The following is a 19,975-nucleotide window of genomic DNA, read 5'->3' on the forward strand; positions in this document are numbered from 1 at the left end:
TCGGTGGCTCCGAGTGACAGGAAAACCCTCATCGGACCATTGCGCAAACACCGAAGCAGCTGCTGAAAAAGATCTAACTTCTAATTATGGCTAGAAATGATATTTAAATCAAGTATTCAGGGAGCATGAAATAAGGCTGCCAATCGCTGGGATTAAAGGCATTTTGATAAATTCATGAGCGTGATAGCTCGCAGCGTCGCTGAAATGACCAAACAGTATCTGAGCTGTATTTTAAACCCAAAATTAAGCCTTAAGGATCCAGGATGTCCATTGAATGGTGCCTGGAGCTCCTGCAGCCGCACTAAATCCCTCTGATGGTGGCAGGGGATGGAGGGACAAAACCGGCCCAAAAACCGCATGTCAAGACAAGAAACGACATGATTTCTCCTCCCTTAACTTCTCAGCTCTAAAACGGGGCGGGTTAAATGTCTTTTATTGCGCATCCTTCCAGCAGAAGGGACCTTAACCCTGGGAAAGACGGAATTGCGGAGAGTTTTGGTGCTGTAGATTTGCTCTTGTCATTCTCTCCTTAGGATTTGCTATCACGTTAGCCCAGGCTTAGCCAAAGCCAGGCTTAGCTAAAGCCAGGCTTTTGCTGCTGCTCTTCTTTATGCAAGAGACCAAAGTGGTTGCAAGCAGACGCAGAAATGATGAAAAGGGGCTTCAATAGGAGAAAACCAAACATCACCTTTTTGCAGATTCCCCAAACAAAGGCACCTCCGCACGCTCCGCATTTCAGGAACGCTCCCCAACAAACCTCGTTAGCGCCGCTTTTTCTTTGCAGACAGGTGAAGCGTTTCAAACCCTTGCAGGGGATAATTTTCCGCCTCATGAATAACAATCTTTCCCTTCCTCACGTAGGCTGACATTTAAAAGCAAAGCGGAGCCGAGGGCCGCGGCTGGGCGCTTCACGCTGTGAATTACATCTACATACATTATGCAAAATATTCATTTGCGCTTGTTTTCCTTTTGTTTTTATAATTATAAGTGTGAAGTAATTTATTCCGCCGAGCTCCAGCCTGTATTACAAGGGAAAACTGAATTTGCTGGGGAGCGTAAGGAGCACAAAGAGCCCGAATCCCCATCGCTCCAACCTCCTGCCAGGTAGCTGGAGAGAGCGAGAAGGTCTCAATATCTTCTTTCAACCTCACGCAAGCTGTTCTGGGAGAGTTATCAACTCTGTAAGATAATTAGGGCAATATTTGTAAATATAAAGGGATCAATCTCAGACACTGAGTTCTCCGTTCTGTTCTTTCGCTCTATCGACGCCATGGAAAGGGAAAACGCTCAAGTTTTTATGCGGCTTGAGGTGGTTACCGATGTGTTGGGCATCATTTCTGTATATAGGTTTGTTAGCATAGGTTGTCTGGGGAGAAAAACCCAGCAAATCGAAGCCCACGGCAACATATTTCTTGCTTACTCTTAATTTTCTACTCTCACATAAGATTAAACATGAAAATGACATGAAATTAATGATTCCAACCCAGGCCAGCGCCACCTGAACTCCTACACGTTGCTTTATAAGCATGGATGGAAAAGCTGGCTGAAGTTTTATCAGATGGAAAATGAACTGTTGTTAAATCTTGCTTTAAAAGCTTAGTTGAAACCTCTTATTTTTAATAAAATGTTGGTAAGGAAAAAGAAAACAACTCACTGCCTTGGGGTTCAATCAGGAGCTGGCACATCCCTGTCTGCTCTGCTTTCTGCTTTACAAACTCCCATTGAAATCATTTTTCCTTCATTTTTACGCTTTTCGAGCCCAAATAGCTCCGACAAAGTTATTTTAAGCAGGAGTGGGGATCAGGCTCAGCGACTTCAACAAGAGTTGGGAGCGCGGTAACGTTTTGTGAGATCGGACACAACCAAGCGCTTCCGAACGCCACGGAAAGTTCAATTTATCGCCTGGAGCTCGGGGAAGGATGATGGAGCAGCCACTGTGACCAGCAGCTTTTTGAGCCTATTTGCTGCCCCGTCTTTAAATCACAAAGCAAACCCAAGCGGTTGGGTCTTCAAACGCAGGCGTAGTAAAATACAGGGTGTTTCAAAAAGAGGGACATAATTTGAAATCACTGTATCTCTGCAAACACGAACGGCGCATGAATGAAACTCGAATCGCTTGAAAGGATGGGCTGCAAAGTTACTGCAAGTTGCTAAGTCTGTTTGCAAATCTTTGTGTAATTATAATATGTTGAAGTTGTGAAATCTGCTGCTTTGAAAGTGGGTCCATCTTTTTGAAACATGCTGTACGTTCTGCTGAAAAGCTGAAAGGCTACACAACTATAACTTAAAAAGAAAATAGGGGAAAAGCACATTACTCTTGTCATTAGAGGTAGGAATAATGAATAAAATTATCCCCGGAGAACATCAGCTGTGGGTGGGTATTGAAGCTCTGATTTCTGCCCTGCGCATTCAATAACCTCCTTGTTTCACAGAATCACAGAATGGACTGGGTTGGAAAAGACCTCAGAGCTCATCCAGTCCAAGCCTTGGTCCAACTCCAGTCCATTGACTAGATCATGGCACTAAGGGCCCTGTCCAATCTCAGTCTATAAACCTCCAGGGCCGGTGAGTCCAGCACCTCCCTGGGCAGCCATTCCAATGCCTGACCACTCTCTCTGCAGAGAATTGCTTTCTAATCTCCAGCCTGAATTTAAGCCCATGCCCCCTTGTCCTATTGCTGACTGCCTGGGAGAAGAGACCAAGCCCCACCTGGCTAGAACTGCCCTTCAGGTAGTTCTAGAGAGTGCTGAGCTCAGCTCTAAGCCTCCTCTTCTCCAGACTAAACAAGCCCAGCTCCCTCAGCCTCTCCCCACAGGGCTTGTGTTCCAGTCCCTTCCCCAGTCTTGTTGCTCTTCTCTGCACCCGCTCCAGCACTTCAATCTCTTTCCTGAGCTGAGGGGCCCAGAACTGAACACAACACTCCAGGTGTGGCCTCCCCAATGCAGAGCACAGGGGAAGGATCACTGCCCTTGTCCTGCTGACCACGCTGGTTTGGATCCAGGACAGGATCCCATTGGCCTTCTTGGCCACCTGGGCGCACTGGTGGCTCCTGTTGAGCTTCCTGTCCATGAGTCCCCCCAGGTCCCTTTCTGCCTGACTGCTCTCCAGCCACTCTGTGCCCAGCCTGGAGCGCTGCAGGGGTTGTTGTGGCCAAAGGGCAGCACCCGCCACTTGGCCTTGTTGAACTTCATCCCGTTGGAACCAGCCAATTGCTGACTCAGTTTCCTCGCTGCCTCTTCCAATATCCAGTGATAGAAGAAAACAATGAATAAAATCTTGTGATAGAGACAATAGTTCGGGGTCTGCACTCACCATCTGACAGCGTGGTGACGGTCACCTCCCCGCTGGAGACGCCGGGGCCGTAGCGGTTGTAGGCGAGGAAGCGCAGGGTGTACTCGGTGAACTTCTTCAGCCCCTCCAGGCGGTAGGAAAGTCCGTCCACCTCCACCGTCTGGCATGGAAAATACCATAAAGTCAAAGGAAAAGCGTCAGGTAGGGTGAACGAAGCACCTGACTCCTGATATTTGTGATTATCACACGCTATTAGGCCACAAAAAAGACTTTTCCGCTTTCATTCCTGCCCTATTCTGCGCTAAAAAACCTATTCAAGGCCATGTTGTACCCACAGAGCTCATCTCCTATCAAATATTGGTCATTAAATGGTCAGTGGGAAGTGTCTGAGCAGTTTGCAGAGGGCAAAGTTGCTTTTTCGCCACTGGACGGTATGTGCTCATGGCGGAATTAGGAGCACAATTAAGTGCAAGAGCATCAACGCTGAGTTTTACTATGAGCATCTATCAGGCTGGAGAGAAAACGCACCATTTCTAGCCTCAATTCCTATTATTTTACCCTCCTACTTGAACATTCAAGACGCAACTAAAAATATACAATGTACAAAGACCACATGGAATCATCACAGAATCATTCTGGTTGGAAAAGACCTTTAAGATCATTGAGTTGCACCATTAACTTAACACTTAAGTTTATGGTTTAGGGATGGGCTTATGGTTTAGGGATGGACTTGACAGCGCTTGGACAAACGGCCATTAATGTGTTGATGGTTTTGCACAACATAAAAGGGAAATGTAAGGGGTTTTTAAATGCTGTTTGGATTATTATTTCAGCCTAAACCTGAGGACTGGCTGATAAATAAATCTATCTACCTATCTATCTATCTATCTATCTATCTATCTATCTATCTATCTATCAACCTATCTACGTACCTACCTACCTACCTACCATATATCTCAGGCTGTCTCTTCTCCCTCCTGTAACCATTTTATACTGGTGGCAACTTATTTTGCTCAATTACCACTGGTCCTGGAGGATTCATCTGCAAAAACCTCTCTTGTCGTTGCTCACCTGCTCCCTCCCCGTCGCCGTCTCGGTGCAGAAGAGCCTGTAGCCTTGAACGGGGCCGTTGGCGTAAGCGGGAGGATCCCAGGAGATGAGGATGGACGTGGGTGACGTGGACACAACTCGCAGGTTTTCTACTGGGCCGGGAACTTGCACTGCGGAGGGAAGAAGGGAATAATTTGCGCAAATATCCAATGCGCACAATAGATGTAGTTACCTTTGCGGCGGTAGGAAGTCACGCCAATCTGATCGACCTCTCATCATCTGCAAACCCAAATTTCCCCTTAAAAAGTTAAGCTGGACTAGTATAAGCTCCAATATTAATATTTAGCCCCAGTTCTTGCTCTTAAATAATATACTCGTGTATACGCAGTGCCCAGCACTGACAGTTATTGCATAAGCGCATCTTATAAACCAAATAATGACAAAGTGGAAAAATATCCCATTCTTGAAACTATTGTCTCATTAAACCATTAGATGATTAAACTATTCTCTTGTGTTGATGAAATTCTGGAAATGCAGAGGTTGGCAACAGGTTTAGCTTTAAGTAGAGCTGATTCCAAATGCACCATTTGAATTGCAGATCGTGCTGGGGCGGGGGGAAGAAACACAAAACGGCGTCAAATGACAACGCAACATAAATAATTTCTTTATAACTGATAAGAAAACTGCACTACGTCACCTTTTGTTATACAGACCAGCTTAAAATGCTCTGATTTCACCCAGAATGCAAATTATCACACATCAACTAGATCACGTTTAAGATAATTTTTTCCTCCGCCCAGCTTCGCTTTTCATTCTCTTCCAGTATTTCTGACGGGCACCCTAATGTGCTTAAGGTCTTGGTATTTTCAGCACAACACAAAGCATTTAATAATCCCTCCTGATCCCTTCTGTCAAATCATAATCTCGTGCAAATTGGCATTAAGTTTTAAATCTTCTCCAAAATTCTCCTTTTTCTAAATAGCAGCGAGAGCCTAGAACTGCTTTACATTCCATTAAAACACGACATTAAATCATGTTTCTCCTCAAGTCGGTCTTTTACAACTAACAGCATCCTTTCTTGAAGAAAAAACACTTCAATATATATCCCCAATTTCTTTTTCCCATTTAGAAATATGCATTAATTTCTGTTATTGTTAACGACCCCGCTTGTTTCTGGTTGCATTAAACCCCATGTTTTTGTAGGTACCTGCTCCTCAAAAGCTGCAGGAACACAACTCCGGGTCTCATGAGTTGCTCATGAGATTTCCTCTTTGCTATTGCTCAGTTCAACGTCTGAAAATCATAGTTAATAAGACAGAAGAAAGATCCAAGCGCCTAAAAATAGGAATGTCTGCGACGATGTCCAAAATCGCTTGGCAACTGCTTCAACGTGCTGAATATCTCCCTCAAACCCGACGGTTTTAGAGGTTTCTGAACCGCGGCGATGGGAATTGGGCTCATAATAAACACCGGAGAGCACGCTGAGGAGCCCCTGGTCATCACCATTGGTAGATCAAGAGTCCGGTCACCCCAAGACTTAAGGGGTGCCTTAAGTTCTCCCACGAGTCACTGACCTTCTCTTGGAGCTCTCGATGGGCTCCAGCCTTGGGCTCCAAGGTGTATTGATGCCGAATTATGCACGGACATTTGGATATGAAGGCAAAATCCTGAAGACCACCACGAAGTTGATTACCCAAATATGAAGGGAAAGGATCAAGGTTCTACTGCTTTTCTTTCTCCTTCTGCTCCCCAGGGTCTTGACTTCGCCTCTCGATAATTCAAAGCTTTTATAAAGGAAACAAAACTGCTTATCCCTACTCAATTTGTTAAAGGAATCCGCCTGTTAATTCCGAGTCAGGCATCTTTGGTCTGTGTCAGGCATGAGTCATTCTTCTCTAGCACGAGATGCACTGATTAAAGTCTTGTTATTACATTTCCCTTTTCATTTAAACAGCTGGTTCTCTGCTGATCTGCACCAAAACCGGTTCAAACACAAACCATTTATGAAGCCACTTGCAGTTATTGATAATAGAGCGCAAGCTTTGATGCTGCCTTTGATTCCCCTGCTGCTTCTTTCTCTGTAGTTAACAGCTTTAACGAGATTTCATTAAAATCTGGCTCCACGCTGCACAGAAAGATGCAACTTCAGAGAGATTGCGGGCAGGGAAATTACTAACATGTGTGATACATGAATTTAATGTTCTTTGAGTTGTGAAGGAACACAGGACCAGCGATGGTCCCACCAAGGGATGTGATGGAGGTGCCTCCTTGGAGCTGCCTTGACCAAAGGAGGTTTGGAAACACGTCCTCATCCACCCCACTGCTTCAGGGGGAATTTCGGGGTTGTCCAATGCAGGGACACGAGTTGGACTTGATGATCCTTATGGGTCCCTTCCCACTCAGGACATTCTGTGATTTCTCTACCGAGAGGGTGGTCAAACACTGGAACAGGCTTCCTACAGAGATGGTCAATACTCCAAGTCTGTCGGTGTTTAAGAGGCATTTGAAAAATGCCTTTAATAACATCCTCCAACTTCGGTCAGCCCCAAAGTAGCCATGCAGTTGGACTAGATGATCAGGAAATTCTAAAATTGTTTAGATTAGAAAAGACCTTTATGATCATCAAGTCCAACCAGTCCATCAAGTCCAACCTACGACCGGCAGCACACAGTTTGCTGAACTGTCAGATGCGGTGATGAGGTTCTCAGGGACATGAGGAAGTGCCGGTGTTGGGTTAACAGTTGGACTCGATGACCTTGAGGGTCTTTTTCAACCAAAATGACTCAGGATTCTAAGGTAGGACCAAAATCTTGAGGATCTCTTCCACCCAAAATGATCCTGTGATTCCATGATATGGAAAGAGCCAACGGATCTACCTCATGCATCCCTTGCTCAACTAGAGGTTCAAGAGTCTGTCTTGCACCTTGGGTCTTGTCCCACTGTTATATTAGTGGAAATCACAGCACAAATGGCCTTGACCATAATTTATGTCTCTAGACTTGGCTGTTGTACAAATAAAACCTGTCTCTCCATAGAGATAATTCTGTTTCTGGTCAAAAGGTTTCATTTCCAGCGCCCCAACCGTTGTTGTTTTAGGAAAGCGGTAGGGAGACAAAGACATCGGCACGGTCTGCAGCTCCATTGAGATTTTGGGATGAATCTCAGAGAAAACTAGGACTGTGCCAAAACTAATTCCCTGAGTCTCACCAGCAGTAGGTGGAAAGGACGGATAAGGCATCAAAATGCGACCTTGAGGGACAGAAGGAAACAGCTTGTCCATCTGTCCTACACCACCCGAGGGGATCCCGGCAGGACCACAGCGCCTCGGCATCTCCATTTGCATCGGGGACCTAAAATATGGAGATTTCATGCAAACGGTGCGATGCCTTGATTTGCATCGTTGATGAAGACCCGCTCACCTGTTCTGCATTTTTGTTTTGCCTCCAGATAAAAGTGGATTTAATTTCCTGCTCCTTCTCGGCGAGTCAGTCAAAGCAAAGTATTTCACTTGGCATAACGGTGCTTTTGCAGAAATGACAAGGTACTTCTCGCCAGCAAAGCTTATTATTTCTAAAAAGCAGTGATGAGGTGAGAAGCACTGAATTCTTCATGCCAACCACCTCCACAAAGCACTGAAAGAAACGGAAAATCCTTCCTCTCATTTAGAGCATTTGGAATATTTGCACTGACTCAGCTCGATGCTTGTTTTGTTGCTTACATGGCAGGTGAGAATTGATCTCCGATTCAAGAGAGATGTGCAGAATAGTTTCCTTTCCTTCTCTCTGCAGCTTTTTTTCCCAAGTCTCTAAGATGCAGCACAATATACATTTTCATTTTTTCTTTTATTTGAGCCCTCCTTCTAGCTGTTTATTGCAAACGGCCTTGAGCAAACTCTTCCTCGGCCTCTCGTGAGGTGCAGGGAACTGCGTCTTCAGCAGCAACGTGGAGAGGGAGTCACTGAATCTGCCTCAATGTCCTGGATTTGGTTCCATGAAAAGTTAGACATTCAAGAGGGAAAGGAAGAGAAAGGGAGAGGGAGAGAAAGGGAGAGAGGAAGGGAGAGAGGAAGGGAGAGAGTAAGAGTGAGAGAAAGAGAGAGTAAGAGAGAGAAAGAGAGAAAGAGAGAAAGAGAGAGAGAAAGAGAGAGAGAAAGAGAAAGAGAGAGAGAGAAAGGGAGAGAAAGAGAAAGAGAGAGAGAGAAAAAGAGAGAGAGAAAAAGAGAGAGAGAGAAAAAGAGAGAGAGAGAAAAAGAGAGAGAGAGAGAAAAAGAGAGAGAGAGAAAGAGAGAGAGGAAGAGAGAGAAAGAGAGAGAAAGAGAGAGAAAGAGAGAGAAAGAGAAAGGGAAAGAAAAAAAAGAGAGAGAGAGAAAGGGAGAGAAGAAGAGAGAGAGAAAGAAAGAGAGAGAGAGAAAGAGAGAAAGAGAGAGAGAAAGAGAGAGACAAAGAGAGAGACAAAGAGAGAGACAAAGAGAGAGACAAAGAGAGAAAGAGAGAGAGAAAGAGAGAGAAAGAGAGAGAAAGAGAGAGAAAGAGAATCACAGAATGTTAGGGATTGGAAGGGACCTCAAAAGATCATCCAGTGCAATCCCCCTGCCGGAGCAAAGAGAGAAAGAGAGAGAGAGAACGAGAGAGCGCGCAGGAAAGAGCGGGCAGGCGGGAAAGAGCCAAAAGGCGGGAAAGAGCCAGAGGGCGGGAAAGAGCGGGCAGGCAGGCAGACCAGCCGTGGCACCAAAGCTTCCCAGAGTCTGAAGGATCAAACAGCATGAGGTGACGTTTCATCTCAATGATCAGCGCTAAGAGCATCTCTACAACTGCCCTGACTCGACTTTAAAGGTATTTAAACAGCAAATCCTGGTCCTGAATTTATATTTTCCCTCACACAAGAGAATGAGGCCTAACCCAGCTCCGGCCGCCACCTAACGCAAAGCAAAGCGTCTTCCAAGCACCGAGACTGAAGGAACTCTTGTATTTCAAGACAAAGACACCCCCAAAAATTAAAAGGCTAGGTAAACAGGAAGCCAAAAGCAGGAATCAGAGACACAAAATCAGCCATCACCACCTTTTCCTGCCCAAAGACGCATTCATTACCATTTAAAGCCATTGAGAACATCGCCACCCCCTGCCAATGCTCCACAGAAATGACTCGTAAAATTAAAGAGCCATGTAAGAGCGGCATAAAGTTACCCCAGGGTGTATTTCGCTGAGCTATTACAGAAGAGTACACACAAATGAGGAGGATATTAACGACTACATAATATATCGCTTCCCCCTTGCATCAAATGACAAGAAAAATCCACTACGGAGGCGCTAAACCAGAGATACCTACGCAGCTATCAGAGGTACATCTTTCATATATTGATAAATATATTAAATCTATTATATTTGTTATATATTATAAATATATTTTTATATATTTTATATGTATTTTTAATATATGTGCTTCCTCAAAAACAAGATCTACCCCCAAAATAAGCCCTACTATGACTTTTCAGGAGTTTTGGGGATGCACAAAATATAAGCCCTACCCCATAAATAAGCCCTAGTTCCACTTCATTAAAAAAGGCCATTTAAATAGCTATACATATATAAAAGTAAAGTTAATTAGCAATAGAACGCAGCAGGACAGACAGGGTTATGAGTTATGATGATGGTTCAGAATGTGATGAATATTTGTATAAATGTTGATTTTTTTTCTTCAAGAATAAATGTAGATGGTTGTTCACCAAAAAAGAAGACATCCTCTGAAAATAAGTCCAAAAATTACTATAAGACCCTGTCTTATTTTGGGGATAATTATAAATATAAATACCCCTGCGTAGAAGTGTCTGATCCAACCTTGAGCAAATATTCAATTACTCCAGCACACGTTTGGTCTGCAAACTTAATTTGTGTAGATCAGCGTATATAGAACTGATTAGCGCTCGATAAAATTGCCACCTATGTGTGTTTTCAAGACAAGTCTTCCCCTCCTTTTCTTTTTTTAATGTGAAATTTCATTGCATTAATTTTAATGGCCTTTTCATGTTCTATGCGGGTTCGACGTTTGTAGAAGAAATGTGTGTTAAAAGAGGCTGCAGCTCAAGTTTTGTCTCTGTCTTTTTGACGTTTGCTGTGCAGTGACTTCAAAGGATATTTATTGTCTGCACTGAAAACCTGCTAAAAAACCACAACAAACCAAACAAAACCCATCAAACCCCCAAATTTCAATAGCGCAATTGTTTTAGTGCAGTATTGATGGAACATTTTGCTATTTGGCTCAGCAAATTCATGTGCAGCTGGCCAGTGATTAAATACATATATATATATATCTCCATGCTTCTCCATCCCAAAAGGAATGATACGGGGACCGCTTTCTAAGGGTAGATGCACTGGTCTCTAATGAGAATTAAAGTTAATTACAGAATAAGCTGGGCAGGTGTGGATCGCGGTGACCAAAGCCACCCAAGCGGCTCCCAAATTCACCCCAAATCTCTCCATTTTTATGTCAAATTTGCCATTTTCAGGCCATTGGGGGGTCCGAGATTCGCCCCTTGCAGCCCAGCATGGGATGGGGAGACATCTGGGGCCACAGCTGGGCTCCTCTTAAGTAGTTATAATACTTCCCAAAGAGCCAGTAATTAATTATTCCTTATAAAACCCTGGGTGAGAAGTCAAGATGTTGGCGTGCGCTCAATTAATTTCGCTTAAAAGGAGATGAGAAAAAGCAACTTTATGACGCCGACAAGTTTCTTTTGGGGTACAACATCCCTCTTATTCATCTTTGTCCTCCACAAACCATGGAGACTTATTAAAACCCAGTTTTAATTCCCAAAGGCTGGGAAGAGATGGGAGATGGGAGCTGGTCCCGCAGCAGGGAAGTGTTTTTAAAGCCGGGATGGACAATTTCAATCCTCATCAAGGCAGTTCTTTATTCTCTGCTCCCAAGCTGCTTTAACAGCATCTTGAGGAGCCCAAATAATAACTCGCAAAGTCCCCACATGTGGTATGAAAAGATTAGACATGGCTTAAGCAGGCGGGGATTTAAATCCTGACTGGTAATACTGGAGTGAAATTATATACCATAAAGGCAGAGAAAAAGGGGTTGTAGGTTACTAAAAAAACAGAATACAATAAAGAAGGGGGGGGTATTAATCTGGGGACAAAAACCTTCATATAAATCCAGCCCATATATTCTGGATGATTATTTCAAAAAGCTGGAAGTCGTTCCGTTGATCTTTTAAACTGATTAGGGAGCAAATGGGTGCGTTTTGCAAACAGACATGAATTTCAGATGTCCTTTTTCATCAGCTTTTTCTTCTTTAACGATGCTCCATTGCGTAACACTTTGGATATTCCCAAATATGTGGAAATTCAATTTGTGGGCAGCCGTGTAATTAATTGTACGATAGTTATAGTTTGAAAAGGGGTCGACTGCCCCCCAGGACTTGAGACTTGTTTCCAAATCATCAGATAATTTGGTCAACAGTAAAAATTAAGAAAGAAAAGAAAAATTGAAAGCAATATTTCCTCCATGCTTCAACTTGATCCTTGAGAGGAATCTCCAAGTTATTAAATAGGAAAGATATTCCAAATGTCTACGTTGCATTTAATGCGGCCACGGCGGCTTCAGATGGTAAGAGCACAAGTGGCTGCTTTTCCCTGCAGTGTTTTCCCAATTGAAATGGTATTTTCCCTCTCTAAATAGATAGAAAATCACACAGATAAAATCCAAACATATGCAATTCAAAGCAAACCTACAAAGAGGTCAAAACCAAAATCAAGCCCTACACATTTACATTAAAATACACCATTGCTAGGAAATTGCTGACGTATTTTTCATACCCCTCAGTATATGTACTGGTTTAATATATATTTCCAAAACTGCCAATAAGTGTATTGCCCATCCCACTAGAAGGCAGATACTATCCATACGAACTTCTTTTAAATCTAGGAACACCAAACGAACATCAGACTTCACTTATATCTACATATAATGGGTGAGATTCTACTCAATTTGAGTCATAGTTGATTAAATCCCCATTATGTTTGTCTTAAAAACCACCTGGCTAGGCATAGAATCATAGAATGATTTGTGCATGTGTGTCTAAGCAAAGATAAAGTACTAATAGGGAAACAATGCTGATGGTTCGTTGCTTAATTCTTTCCTTTCAAAAGACTCATAAACTCATTTTCAAGACATTTTTCCCCAAAAAGAGCTGGGATACAACCTCACGTGGCAGCCGCATAACTGCAAATAAGTGCAACGAGCAGCAGAGTTGTCTCAGAGCAAGAATCAGACACGTCAAAACTGCAAAACCATGCAAGAAATGACACATCTCGGGTGATATTTCACCAACGTCACTGCTCTTGAGGCTTTGGGAAGTGATGCCAGGGAGTAAAATTCATGTTTTGGGATAAATAAAGATATAGAGACAAAAAAACCCCAGAGTATAATGTGAGTTGAAAGGTCCCTTTGTGCCTTGTTCACAACGCCCCTTGGCTGGGCAGGGGATGTGGCACCTTTCCTGGGGCTCTAAAATTAACCGAACAGCTCAAAAACAGCTCAAGAGGCTCATAAAATTGCTTCTGTGCTTGTGTTAAGTGTTGGATTTCCCAGCTTATTACGGAGGATGAGTGTGTTTTGACAGAAGACATTTCTCTTCTTTCTGGGGACCAGATGTGCAAATAGAACCACAGAATCATTTGGGTTGGAAGGGACCTTCAATTGTCATCTAGTCCAACCCCCTGCAATGAGCAGGGACATCTTCAAATACAGCAGGTTGCTCAGATATTAAGTATCTTCAATACAACTTAAATGTACTTAATATTCAATAATACTTAAATTAATATTAATTTAATAGTTAAATTAATATTCAATAATACGTAAAACGAGACACATAGAAAGAGAGAAGTGCTACTCAAAAGTTCTACCAGCTCCAAAGACAAAACACACTTAATGCTAAATATCAACTAATAGAAACAATTTGCTTTTAAACACAATATGTTTATTCCAGTGGAAAGTTTTTCCATCTTGCACTAAGTTTTCTTATTTTTCCTTGTAAAAATCCAACTCCTTACGCAATGTGGTGTAATTCTGGCTATCGCTTCTAATGTCATATAATAGAAGACGGGCTGTGTCACCATCAAAGCCACCACACAAACCGCCAACGTGCAGCTCCGCAAAATCGCTATAAATTACGGAATGTTTTTAATTATCATGTATAAGAACCAGGCCGTGCTTTTGCTATGAAGATCTATACGAAAAGCTTAGTGTAGTGGGAAAGCCGCGGGTTCGCGGTTACGACCCGGCGCGCGTCGCACTCACGTTCGGGCTGCGTGGCCACCTTGATGGGCTGCGAGCTCTCGCCGGGTCCCCACTCGTTGTTCGCCACCACGCGGAACGTGTACGTCTCCTCCGGCTTCAGGTTGCCCACGGTAAGCTGGAGCGTCCCCGATTGAGATGTGTTGACTGCCCGTTCCCTGGAAAAACACCAAAAAACCCCCAAACTTAGCACAAAAAACCACTTTAAACCTCCCCAAATGTATCTTAAAGCATCACTTATTGTTACTTATCAAACTTGAGGTTGGTTTGCTGTGAGTGCTACAAAAAAGCCTTGTATTCTAACACTTTATTGCACAGCAGTTCTTTGCCTTTCTTAATATAACAAAAAAAAAGGTAAACTGATGGAAAGAAATGGCCGTTCCATCAAGGAAGACATCTTGGCTATAGGAAGGGAGATGCATATTGGAGCGCAAACACCCGGTTAATTAAAACACGGTTTGGATCGCTTTGCAAATCCAGAATCTTTAAATCCAAATCTTTACGGTCCCTTCCAACGCAAACCATCCCATGATCCTCCTCCACCAGTTGCTCCCAGTGGCAAGTCCTGGGGTAACGGGTCAGCGTGGTCTCCTGGGCAGGGAGACGCACAGGACATGATCCTCCCATTGATATAAAACCCATTTAATTATAATTTGTATTGGTGCTATAAGCACACGGAGCTATAGGGTATCACAGGTTTCTTTGCCTTGGGTCAGGCAAAGCTCGGCCTAGCACCAAGTAAAGCTCGGCCTAGAATCAAGCAAATCTTGGCCTAGTATCAAGCAAATCTCAGCCTAGCAGTGACTTGGGCCTGCTCGTTGAGGAAGATACAAACCCAGATTCATTAATGTGGGATTATCCGGGAAAACCACACTCAACAGTAAAGCGGGGTCTAAATAGGATGAAATCGGTCATTTCACGGCCGATCAGCAAATGGAAAGAGGTAAAATGGCTTTTGTAACTGATTTCTTACGGACGGTGCGCCTTGTTCCTCTCCTAAACGCCCTCGGAAAAGCTGACAACAACATTTCATGCTGCGGAAAAAACATCATTTAAGGCAGAATCAAATAATGATGATGGGGCATCAGTTGGAGAAGATGTTGGCAACTGTATCTCATTGTAATATAGCTGTTTTTTTAACGGCAACAAGACCACTTTTCAATCCCAAAATAGCGGTAAAGGAGCAAGAGAAGAAAAAGGAGATGAAGCGATAGAAGAAAACTCCACTCAGATCTCGGTTTTAAGACTTCTCGGTGACACTGGGACCTGTGGTGATAAGTACAAGTCTGGAAAGGTGCTATGACTTGGAGCACTTTTTCAGTCTTTTCTCATTATTTAGTATGAAATTGAGAAAAAAAAATTAAACCATGCACATATCTGGTGCTTTCAGAGCTCATGTCACTGCTGAGTGACTTCTTGAGCCAAATCCGATCTGCATTTTAGTCTGGTGCCATTGGGACGCAGGTGTGAAGTGCCCAGATGAGGTGTGAAACTCTGGCCTATCTTGGATCCGATGCTGAGGTTGTGGAGCGATGGAAAAAATCCCACTGGAGGAGATCCAGGGCTGCTCCTCTTCTCAGCCCTGAATTTGATGCGTCACATCGTGGTCTTGGCCATTTGGAACCATCCGAGCATCTCATCTTCAAATGTCATCTTCCATTGGATCTCCATGGTGACACCAAATCTCCCAGGACACTTCTCTGAGCAAACCAGGAGTTGTGCGACCACACAAAGACGTGGGTGCCCTCAAGACAATGAACGCAACGAGCTCACCGTGGCTCAAGTCCATTCCTAGATTAATTAGCTCGAGTTCAACCCTGCGTTTTGGCGCTGGTTTCCAGTTTGGGAATAGGAGGTCTGGGCCATCCCCAGCCCATGCCAAAAAATCACGGAGGGGATTTTCTCCAGCTCTGTGAACCTCATGAAAGCCCTGACAAAACCAAACCTTTCTATGCTTTATTTCCTATAACGTGAGTTTTCCAGCTCTCAGATCTAGAGCATCTTCCAAATGCAACACCACCGTCCCACCTCACAATGTGGTCAGATACAGAAATAATCTAAAACCCACCGAATATCCTCGATTTGGGCACTTTTACATTTGGGATTTTCCTTTTCGAAGCCATAAATTACAGTCTAAAAATAAAAAGACCTTGACTAAAGTCATCCACCTTCTTGTAAAACGAAGCCTTCGACATGTAATTTCCAGTGACTGAAGATCATGTTACGTTCCGGTATCAGCACGGAAAAGAGATAATTACAGCTCCCATATATCTCTTAGGTGTGTAACAAATGCTTTTCTAATGTTTCCAACACCTAATTAGTTACTTGGAGCCAGACAAGTCGTGTTAATGCTCTTTGCTGTGAAATGAACACGATTAATTTGAAAATGGATGGACTTTTACTGCCCTGAGTTCTTTTTTTTATATCCCGTTATCATTCTCCTGCAAAATAAGATCAAGTCCTTGATTAAAATAAGGAAAACTAATGTAAATAAATCAGCTGGGAATGGTATTTATTTCATTTATTGGGAAAAATAGTTTCCTAAGTTAAAAAAGGATAGTTACAATCCAGGCCCTATTATTTAAGCCCCTGTGACATTTCAAAGGTTGCAAGCCTCTATTTTGGGGGGTTGTGCCTCATCTAAAATGCCAAAAAGGAATATATTCCCTTATAAATATTTCCCATTATTTATAAATAGAGTGAATTTTTAATCGCCAATTAAATTTTAAAATCTAATCACAGCGATGTAAATTCTCACCAGGAAGGCAGAATTCATTCACAACTCTGCACAGGTAATTAAATGTGACTTACGGTGGCATTCCAGTTGCTTTTTCGGTTTAGAGATAGATGAGGAGCAAGTCAGCAAAACCAAACAATGTCTCTTGCTCTGGGGCGACTAATACGCTACCACATAAATATCAAATGTCTGTGTGAATCAATTGCTGAGAAGCAAAAGCAGCCAAGGGGACCAACCGTGAGGCCGAGCGCAAATCTCGACATCAACGGCAGCTCCAAATTTGAACCTGGATCAAAATATTGAATCGAGCCCGTTTTGCGACTCTAAATTTTGCAATTAAACGTTCATGATTGTTACAATCTTTGGGTGTGTGTATATGTCTATACCTTGAAGAGTGATACCCACTGAAATGCAAGCGTTATTTTTTACCGTTATATTCCGCTCTATTTGAACAGAAAATAAGCACAAGCAAATGCATACTAAGAGCTCCGTATCTCCTAACAGATCCTATATGCGAAACCCTCTATTTTTGCTCAGTTTTTCATCAACCGCTCGCTATAATCAGCAAATATCATCAAATATCTCACTTTTAGATCCAAACTTCCATCTCGACCAGAAGCGCAGGTGTATCGCTTGGCTGTTTATTTATTCCCCAACATATTTCAGGTCTGTTTTATCCTTTTGCTGAGAAACTCGCCTTCTACCTTTAAGTGCTCTTTCCCATCGGCCTTTAGCAGCGGCGAAAGCGTTTGATCCGGCGCAGGACGCCAAGATGAAAAAGCATCTCCCATCTTGCTACGGCAAGAAGTGCAACCGCTTCCAAAAGGGGTTTCTTTGAAAAAGCTGAGCTAAAAATAAAATATACCTTTATGATATAGCTCAAAACACGGGAGGCGATTTTTCGGATGGTTGCGTTGGTCCGGGTGGTGCCGCCAGATGTCAGGAAAATCCTCGTCGCTCTTGAACCCTCGCTCCAGATTTGAGTCATTTCGACAACTCCTTTGCATCCCTGAGGCGAACGTCAAAGCCAACATTCATTTTCTCTCATTGTTCGTCTCAAAGTTTGCAAGACCGCAGGTGTGTATTGAAAAGTGCTGTATCTTGAGTCTTGCTGCAGGGAGCATAGTGGAACTTTAATTTCTTTTATCTATTTATTTGCTTAGTTGTTTGAAAACAGAGCCCATGGTCTTCTACAAGTGGCTCTTTAAGCAGATGTGCATCTAGTTGGGCATGGGACTAAGTCAACCTTGTGATCCTCAGGACTTTGAGCAGCACCACAGAAATTCTGGCTGAAAATTATTTGGAAGTGCAATGGTTGAGCTCTCTTTACAACCTTTTTTCATCTTGGAAACACCACTATTTAAAGGCCTTACATGAGAATATTAGTATTTTCTCCTCACTGCTAAACTAAAAGGCTGAGTTAGAATATTATAGAATCATCTTGGTTGGAAGAGACCATCAGGATCATGGAGTCCAACCCGACGCTGGCACTAAATATGACGCAATCCAGCTGTGTGGCAGCTCTGATGTTTTTAAAACAGCTCAGACTGCCACTTCATAGCTATAAAAGAAAGCTGGACCTTGTTCAAGATCAAGTTGAGAAGCTTGTGAATGTCCAGGAAATTTTGCCTGCGAGATGATGATTGCGGCTCAACTAATTCACCTCTGCTGGCGATGCAAAGAAGGCTTGAGCCTGTGTCTTCAGGGGAAGATAAAACATAGAGCTAAATAATATATTAGATAGTCAAGTAAGAGCAAAAGGAGATAAGATCCATAGACATCACTGTCAACGCAAATGGTCCTTCAATGTACATGGCTCTTCAAAGCAAATGGGTCTTGGACGCAAATGGTCCTCCAATGCAAATGGTTCAACGCAAATAGTTCTTCAATGCAAATGGTTCAACTCAAATGGTCCTTCAACAAAAATGGTCCTTTATACCAAGACAATAACCACTGTTGTATAAACCTTGACGTGACGTCTATAAAATGGCAACAAGAGGCATTTCTAGCGTCACACTTACCATAGGGAGAAGAACACAAGGTTGAGAACCACTTGCAAGCTACTCATGAAGACCTCAGGCTCTCTTAGGAGACCACGGTCTGTTGAGGCCTACCTGTTGACACCATCCCTGGAGAAGAAGACCGTGTACGTCTGGATGTTGCCTCTGGCTTCTGCGGGCGGGCGCCAGCTGAGACGGACAAATCGGCTGGAGACCAAAACAGGGACCACATCTCGGGGGGCAGAGGGGAGGACACTGGAACTTGGGACAGCTGGAGGGGAAGGAGAGGAGTCAGTCAGAGAGGTGGTGGGAGGCGCCGCGGTGGTGGCGGCTGAGGTGTTACGGAACAAAGGGCCGAGGCGGCGTGGAAGAAGCGTGAATAAAATGACAGGGGATGAAAGACAGAGAGAGAAAAAAAACACTAACAGTAAAATCACACCTTAAAACGCACCATCCTGAACCATCCTCTAAAGTGAACGTGCAAAACTCAAGTAGGTTACGTCCTTGGAAGACTTGTAAATTATTTCTTGCACGAGTGATCGGTGTGATACGTCCCTTTGTTCACTTATTTCACAGGTTTTGTCTCTCGTGCCCCAAGCAGGAGGATTTAACCCCATAAACGAGCAACAAACTACCACTCAAAACATGAAGCCAACAAACCAACCTGGTCTGAGAAGAGCAGAAACTGAGGCGCTTCAACGTGCGATAATTGCGTCAAAAGGGGAGAAAATGAAAAGGCAGCGAGACTGAATATTCACACCTTTTCACATGGGAATGCGTTTGGTCTATGTGCAAAATCCAGAAATGCCTAAAGTGGTCAAATTAATTTCACAATGTTTAAACTCGATAAACTCTTGAGAGGATTTAACGGCTTCGTTGTTGCCCACCAAGTCAACGTGAAAGCTGGCCCGTCAACATAAATTAAAACAATAATATGTATTTAACACTACCTTAAGTGATCATCTACCTCCTGATTTAACGCACGTGTCTTCTGGAGCATCCACAATCACCAAACCCCCTCTCTGAAGACCAAAATTACGTAGACAGTCCAATTTCATGGGCTATGCCAGCCCTAAAAAGCAGGCGTTCAATATCGGTAGTGAACCCAAAAGCCATTTATCTTTTTCACCATTGCAAACCTTTTTTGGTAAATCTCTACATGTATGTTGTGAATGGTATTAGTAGCATTAATTTACTGTGAGATCATTAACGGCGTTCTATTATCTCAACAGCTTATGCTTGATGTAAAACCCAAGACGTTCACTGAATACTAACAGCATTTTCTTATATTATCCCTAAAGTATTATTGAAAGCTGTTAATATTGATATTATTGATAATAAATATTATTACCTCTTACTTACTATGATCACTCCAAGGCCAAAGGGAATTAAGGGATTTCCCAGTGGCATTTCCAGACTAATGATGTGTTGAAAGAAAATATTAAGCCACCGTCTCCGCTCCTTTGGCTGCGAAGTTGCGATTCATTATTTGCACTTAGGCTGTGCTTAGCGTCCTTAGTCACGGGCCACCGATCTAAATAATGTGCAAACACGAGACTAACGTCTCATTCTGTGTACATTTATATTACGGCGACGC

General features: G+C 43.2%; 1 protein-coding gene across 4 annotated transcripts in view; it reads right to left on the bottom strand.

Annotated features, from left to right (window-relative positions):
• Positions 1–19,975, bottom strand: part of LOC135577386 (netrin receptor DCC-like) — a 284,177-nt gene that overhangs the window by 95,322 nt on the left and 168,880 nt on the right. For all 4 annotated transcript variants that reach the window (XM_065046801.1, XM_065046800.1, XM_065046799.1 and 1 more), the window contains exons 8-11: positions 18,493–18,649; positions 13,645–13,799; positions 4,363–4,511; positions 3,313–3,451 (exon numbers count right to left, since the gene is read on the bottom strand). In XM_065046801.1, coding sequence (XP_064902873.1) covers positions 3,313–3,451; positions 4,363–4,511; positions 13,645–13,799; positions 18,493–18,649 — 600 coding nt within the window. The remainder of the gene's footprint in view (positions 1–3,312; positions 3,452–4,362; positions 4,512–13,644; positions 13,800–18,492; positions 18,650–19,975) is intronic.

The sequence above is a fragment of the Columba livia genome, chromosome Z, assembly GCF_036013475.1.
Source record: "Columba livia isolate bColLiv1 breed racing homer chromosome Z, bColLiv1.pat.W.v2, whole genome shotgun sequence".
Lineage (NCBI taxonomy): Eukaryota > Metazoa > Chordata > Aves > Columbiformes > Columbidae > Columba > Columba livia.